General features: G+C 48.7%; 1 protein-coding gene across 2 annotated transcripts; it reads right to left on the minus strand.

The window, feature by feature from the left end:
- Positions 1-448: 448 nt before the first annotated feature.
- Positions 449-5,808, minus strand: EDN1 (endothelin 1). Of its 2 annotated transcripts, XM_063325911.1 has the most exons (5): positions 5,383-5,806; positions 5,052-5,208; positions 3,866-4,024; positions 3,490-3,597; positions 451-2,114 (listed from the first exon to the last, which is right to left on the minus strand). In XM_063325911.1, exons 1-5 carry the CDS (start codon positions 5,444-5,446, stop codon positions 1,976-1,978), a joined length of 627 nt encoding a protein of 208 aa, XP_063181981.1. In that variant the 5' UTR covers positions 5,447-5,806; the 3' UTR covers positions 451-1,975. The 2 variants fall into 2 exon arrangements, with proteins under 2 accessions (XP_063181980.1, XP_063181981.1); XM_063325910.1 differs by having other exon boundaries at positions 449-2,114; positions 5,052-5,808.
- Between the last annotated feature and the right edge of the window lie 736 nt (positions 5,809-6,544).

The raw sequence follows: 6,544 nt of genomic DNA on the forward strand, positions 1-6,544 counted from the left end.
GCTTTTTTTAGCCTTCTGGTGTTTGGGTGTGAAAAATGCTGCAAATGAATAAATATTGCCAAGAAATTCCAAACAATTTCAGAAATTTTTAATGGTGAATGCTGTCAGTGTTTGCAAGTGACATATATCTTGTATTGCATTTGTTTGTAAAAGTTTGTTTTTTTAAAAAAAATCCAAAACACTCAGTTTTATCCATGGACTAACTCTTGTGCTGTTTTTCCTATAGGATCAGAGATGATTAAATCTATTTATTTGCTTTAAGCATCTTTCCAGCTATAACCACTTTAGGCCAATGTTTGGAGACACGTGAAGCTTGACTACCACTCTGGCTCTTTCCTGGGCTTGGGCCAGGCTCCACTGAGGTTTCCATCTTTAACTGTCCTGGGCTGAGAATCTTTGGGATAGTGTGGTAATAAGTAACATAACACAGCGTAGTCCAATATAGCATCCACTGTGTGCATGTTGTCCTCTAGTTCATCAATATCCAACCCCTTATTGGCCATATTTTAATGGTACAGTAAATCCAACATTAGAATTTGTACTACTGGACGAAGAAGACATGTGGGAGTGCTGCTCCAGGACAAATTCATTTGGCCAATTCAAATTTTGCTGTGAAGTTTTGATGAGGAAGCTTGAAGCTAGAACAAGTATTATCTGTTGTCTCACGTTTGGCGTAACCTTTCTGTGTCGTGATCTGGCTAATCTGACAGAAAGGCAATCAGGCGCACACACTTCATCTAGGTCAGCTTTGTATGTGGGGCAATCTACCTCCGTGATCACGGAGCCACAGTCTACAGAAAAGCAGGCTAGTTGAAAAACAGGCCAATACAGTAATTAAAAATATTTATTTCTGAAGGTATTTACCTTGATAGGCATAAAGCATTTCCCAATTTCATACAGAAATACATAAAACATGCATAGACCAATATGGCCTACTTCAATGTGTATTCAACATGGTAAATATAATGAAGAACTTGTGTGAATATAAATACAAACCACAAAAAATAAGCACATAAGATTCAACCTGTCAGCAAATTCAACAATGTGAACAAATTCACTGCTATAAACATTCACCCAATATTAGCCTTTTGACATAATTCAAAACAACCCTTTGTCTCAACGCATTTCCACCAAACAAGGCGCTGAATAAATCTCACAACAGGCTCTGGTACATCCCCACTTCAGTGCATTTTTGGTGGCATGTAAGACACAACAACCTCTATTATTAGAACTTCAGTTAGCCAAATATCCTTGTTATGGGAAACCTAGTAGTGTCCTCTAACTTTTATTTTATGTTGAAGAGTCCTTTGGCATCCAAAACCAAAGGACATTGACTATGCAAACAACCACAGTGTTTAACCCACGTTCAGATAACTCTGGTTGTACAAGTAAACTAGACTTCTGAAAAAAAGGCAAAGGGTTGCAGCTGATTAGTAAAGGCAATAAAAAGGTGTAAAAATACTCTAGCAGGAGTGCAACAAACAGTATGCGAGGTAGACATGTATATATGCAGTAAGTCCTGACTAAAGTAGCACTGTGGCTTTCATTTTTGCATTTTAATACGGTAGAGTTTTTCGCTTTGAAGTCTGTCCACTCAGATCTTGCTTTCTGTCCTTTCTAAACAAATCTGTGAGGTCTTCCTTGCAAGATGCTTTTGATGTAGACCCTGAAAGCTGCTCAATTGATGGGTAACATTCCAGAAGCGATATTCAAATATTTCTTCAGAAAGATGGCTTTCTATGTGTGTTACTGCCGACTCCCCTTCAGCCCCTCTACCCATCCATCTGAATTCCAAAATAGTGAAATCCTTTGCTTTTATACTTCCAAATATGGGACTTCCTTAGTGTTTTGCCCTGCTGTGCAAACACGTGGACAGAGAGGTCCTTCGCCGTCGTGGAATGTCAGAAGTCAAGAAAGAGTTTTGGTGATGCTTTGTCAGCAAGTGTGATGGAGAAAGAGTCACGTGATCTTCCCACTAGGATGCTTTCAGGCTTTCCCAGATGCTTTGCCGTTTGTTCGCCCTGTTATGTTTCAGCTTCTGCCCTTTCTGGAGCTCAGCCTTCAGCTTCGCAATACTGAAGGAAGCTTTGATACTGTTACCAATGGCTTCCAGCCTGCAAAAAATAAGAAATATACATTAATTGTTACAATAATGAAGATGCATCTCCAGTGTGCAGACATTCAGTTTTTGATTAAATAACCCTCACTCTAGATTTCTGCCATGGCATCCTCAGTAACTGCTGATTGCTATACCTCTGTCAGAATTACGCTAACTTAAGCCACTTGAAATATTGGATTCAGATTTTAAATGCAAACATTAAAATAAGTTAAAATATGGATTCAAATATAGATGCCCTAGACTTCCTTAAACAGCACGCATCCAATCAAGAGGTCTTCAGTGTTACTCTTTTCGGCTGTTTTGTTTCTTTTAGGTTAATATGATCCTGGTTCCAATGAATGGGTGCTTTTTCCAAGTAAGTAATCAAAAAATGATTTAAGACTTCCAGGGCCTAAGTCTCACTCAAAATCATCAGGCTGCCTGCTCCCATAAACCCTGATCTGCTTTTGAAAGTAGCACTAAAGAATCGTCTTTTGTGTGGGCAAACTTCTGTATGCCATGCTTTTACATGGCTGAACACCGCACGCTGGAGCTGATGTAGCTCTAACAACACTCAGCTTCAAAGCTGACTTCCCCTCTGCAGGGTTCACTGCTGCACCAATTCCAACGCATGCCTCTCTGAACTTCCACTCTGTGGAGTGCTACTGCTGCATACTGCCGCTCAACTTACTATGCACGGACCTCAAAAGACAGTCCTGAAATTTACTCCTAATCTCAAATACTAAACTGGGCTCAAATACTGATTTAGTCTTCATTTTCCCTTTCCTCAACCTTTTTGCAGGCATTTCCATCACTAACATCCTGTACTCATTTTACACAGATTTAGCGGGCAACGCATGAGTCAAGGCAGGTAGAAATCTGCCTCCTGCATTCTAAAAAGCCAGCAACGCCAGCCAGAAGAAACAATATATTCAAAATCTGGATAGATGGACAATCTTTTTTTTTTTGTTTCCCCTCCAGTAAAATGGAGTAAAGTATCTAAAGAAAGGCATTCTGAGTCAATTTCGTATTGGAATAGTTGGGACATAATATTTTTAAGTAGTTAAGAGAGTGCATGAACACACTGAAATGATAGGGTCTATTTATTTCTGTCAGTATTTCATGATTTCATACTCTTCTGAAGTTTGGTGTATCTTCAGGCCTACAACTAAGCCTGCTTCCTCTAAGGAATGGACGGAGGATGCCAGGCAGAGCTCAGCACTCGTGTGCTAAAAACCCATGGCATCAAGAAAAGCCCTCCAGATATCCTCACGGATTCCTCTGAAACTCTCAAGCTGAAATCACCAGCTAAGCCCAGGCTGACCCGACGGCAGGTGAACTGTGCTCTCTATTGCTGCTCCGGGGAACTACAACAGAGAGAAGAAACTCACCGCTTCATTTTCTTGCTGTCAACAAGCTGTCGGTTCATGCATTTGGGTCCGATGCAATTGCCAGCTTTGTTGCGGTGATGCGAGGTTTTCTCCACTGTGGACTGAGCCCTGTTAAAAGTGAAAAGGTGCTGCTGTTAAAAAAACCCCAAGTCTGCAGTCCACAAGGTGAGGCATCTCATCAACCACTTCTCAAGGCACGTAACAAGTGATCTTTCTGGGCCAAACCATAGTATGTATCATAGCAGTGTGAGCACTCAGGTAGGAGGCAAGGCTTTGGGGAGATGATTTGCTCAGCAAGTGCCAAAATGAGTAAGTCTACCACAATCCATCCCTTTTACATGCACTGCCTTTTAAAGAGTAGCAACAATAGACGCACCAGAGATCTTTTCCTGTCTGGCAGAAGTTCAGACATTTCTTGTCCTTCTGGTTGGCACATCGGCATCTGCTGCCAGGTTCAGTGAGCATCTCTGGCACCATGTCCTTCAGCGATCTTCTGGATCGAGAGGGGCCTCCAAGACCGTAGGGAACAGTCTTCCTATGATCAAAGAGACAACATGAAAGTCATTCAAATAATTCCGTGGCATCAAAACAGTGGGGTATTTTGGGCAATCTTATCAATGGGATTGATTGCATGAGTAAAGGCTGTGGGATTGGGAATGCCTTGTTGGTCATAGTTTCCATGCAAATGCTTCTGATGATCCTCCAACATATTCATTAGCATGGCTACTGAGAAGGCTAATGACCTTTTAATTGTGATTTCATAAAGCTGCTGTGCCTCCCTCTGCGATAGAAAGCAATAAAACCTCATCTCTTTGAACTTTGGTAACTGCCAAGACCGAAAGAAGCAATAAAAGCGAGGAACAGAACCTCTGCGCTCAGAGGAACACCAGCAGCCAAACAAATCACCAGAATCAGTGTTTGCAGCGCTAGGTGAGGCTCTGGCTCACTACTTTTTGGTGAGGACAGCGTAGAAACGGACCCTACACATAACTCTTTTAACATGTGGGATGCATTAATTTGCAGTAAAGAGCAGCAAGAGGCAGCAAGGAGCCACCCCATGTGAAAGTAAACCTTCTAGCCTCCTAACTTGTCACAAAGAAAAAAACGGTCAGACAAATTCAGGCCGGCAAAATCATATTTTTGGCATTTTGTCTGGTTCTGATTCATAGTGAAAAGCATCCCGCAGCCTTTTGCTGAGCAGCGCCCAAAGGAAATACTTCTGCCCAGATTTTAGGAACGCAGGTGTGCTGGGGCTGTTAGCAGCTATCTGCTCAATCTCGGTGGCCAAATCCTACTTGCTTTCTCTCCCACTGAGCAGTCTCGCTCCTAAACTCGGCAGAAAGGCAGGAGAGGGGGGAAAGCAATAGGAGACACCGTGCAAATAACTATTCCTTCCTCTCCTTCACATTTCTGCAGGTGGGTTAGTGGTTCTTCATTTTTTTTTTCCCTCCTCCCCCCGCTTTTTTCCAACCAAAACCGAACCCAGCGCTCGGCGACTGCCGAAATCTCGTGTCGTCGTCGCCCCCCCCGACTCCCCGCCACGTCCCGGTCCCCTCACTCACTCGGGGGTGTTGATCCAGATGATGTCGAGGTGGCAGAAGTAGACGCACTCCTCGTCCAGCAGCGAGGAGCAGGAGCAGCGCCGGGCGCGACGGTGCCCGGCGGCGGCGGCGGCGGCTGCTGGGGGTGAGGGCGCGGCGCCCACCTCGGCTCCGGGGGCTGCGGGAAGGGAGCGGGCAGAGCTCAGCACCCGCGGAAAACACGCACCCCGCGCATCTCCCGACGCATCCCTCCGGGACGCCCTCCCCGCCGGGGCTGCCCGGCGGCGCGGAGCCCGACCGGCGGCTCCCCCCGGACCCAGGCGGCGGCGAGCGGCTGGGTACCGGCACCTACCTGCCGGCAGCAGCCCCGGGCAGAGGACGAAGAGCAGCGAGACGATCATCTGGGAATAATCCATAGCAGGCAGCGGAGAGCGGACGGGAAAAAAAAAATAAAAATAAAAAAAAGGGGAACGGAGGAAAAAAAAAGAAGAAAAAAAAGGGGGGAAAATTAATAAAAGAGAAAAAAGGGGGGAAAGTTTCTCCCAGCGTCGGGACGGAGAGCCGTGTCCAGTGCCCTGCGGGGGTAAGCGGCGGCTCGGTGCGCCCCAGCGCGTCTGGCTGGCGCGGCGGTCCCCGGCGGCCTTTTATAGCGAACCCCCATGGAGCGGGTAAACAGCCCCGGCGCTATTTTATCCCGAGACAATGTTATTCTGCTATTAGTCACCGGCGCGGCAACGTGCGGGCCGAGATAAGGCCGGGCTGGAAAGGAAATCGCCTGCGAACTTCAGAGCGGCGGCGGCGGCGGGCGGCGGGCCGGGAGGGGGGGTGACCGGGAGGGGCCGGGCCGGGCGGGGGGCGCCGCCGCCGCCGCCGCCGCCGAGGGCGGGCCGCCAGGGGGCGCCCTACCACCCTGTGCCTCGCACCTGAGGGGGCCAGGCAGCCGCCCTGCCTCCGCCGGCGGGGCAGCACCGGCCTCGCCATAACAGGAGCAATTATGGCGATTATTGTCAGCGTCGGTGTTGCTGTTATTATTAAGAGCGGGGCAGGACGGGACGGGCGGCGGCAGGCGCGGTGCCGCCCGCGGTGGAGGTGTCACGGCCGCCCCTCGGGCATGGCGGCGGCCGTTGAGGGGGTGTTGTTCTGGCTCGGCCCGTTGCTCCCGCCGCTGTTCCGGGGGAAGAACCCGGCGAGCGTCCCCTCTGGGCCTTCCCCAGCCGGCGGCGGCCGGAGGGCCGGGGCCGCACGGGCAGCGCCCGAGGGGGTGGCCGGGGGCGGCAGGGGTGAGCGCGGCCCAGTGGGCCCGATCTCCACCCGCTGTCCGCAGGCCCGACGGGGTGGGCTCTGGAGGGGTCTCAGGGGCTTGTGTTTGGCCGCAGTGGTGAGGCGTGTGGGTATAACCCCTCTTCTCCTCCATTTCACGCAGGGCGCCGTGCCACAGAGCGTGTTTTTTGGGTCCAGGCCGCGCAAGGAGCAGCGGGCGTGTAAAGCCAGGGATGTGTGGTCAGGAGGAGGGA

This window comes from Chroicocephalus ridibundus, chromosome 2 (genome assembly GCF_963924245.1).
Source record: "Chroicocephalus ridibundus chromosome 2, bChrRid1.1, whole genome shotgun sequence".
Taxonomy (NCBI): domain Eukaryota; kingdom Metazoa; phylum Chordata; class Aves; order Charadriiformes; family Laridae; genus Chroicocephalus; species Chroicocephalus ridibundus.

What these genes read in the sequence shown, in the direction of transcription:
- EDN1 (XM_063325910.1), bottom strand. Translation starts at nt 5,446, where the DNA reads ATGGATTATTCCCAGATGATCGTCTCGCTGCTCTTCGTCCTCTGCCCG. An exon ending in ATCTGGATCAACACCCCCGA is followed by an intron (nt 4,025 to 5,051) that starts GTGAGTGAGGGG and finishes CTTTGATCATAG; the next exon opens with GAAGACTGTTCCCTACGGTC. An exon ending in CAGACAGGAAAAGATCTCTG is followed by an intron (nt 3,598 to 3,865) that starts GTGCGTCTATTG and finishes CACTTTTAACAG; the next exon opens with GGCTCAGTCCACAGTGGAGA.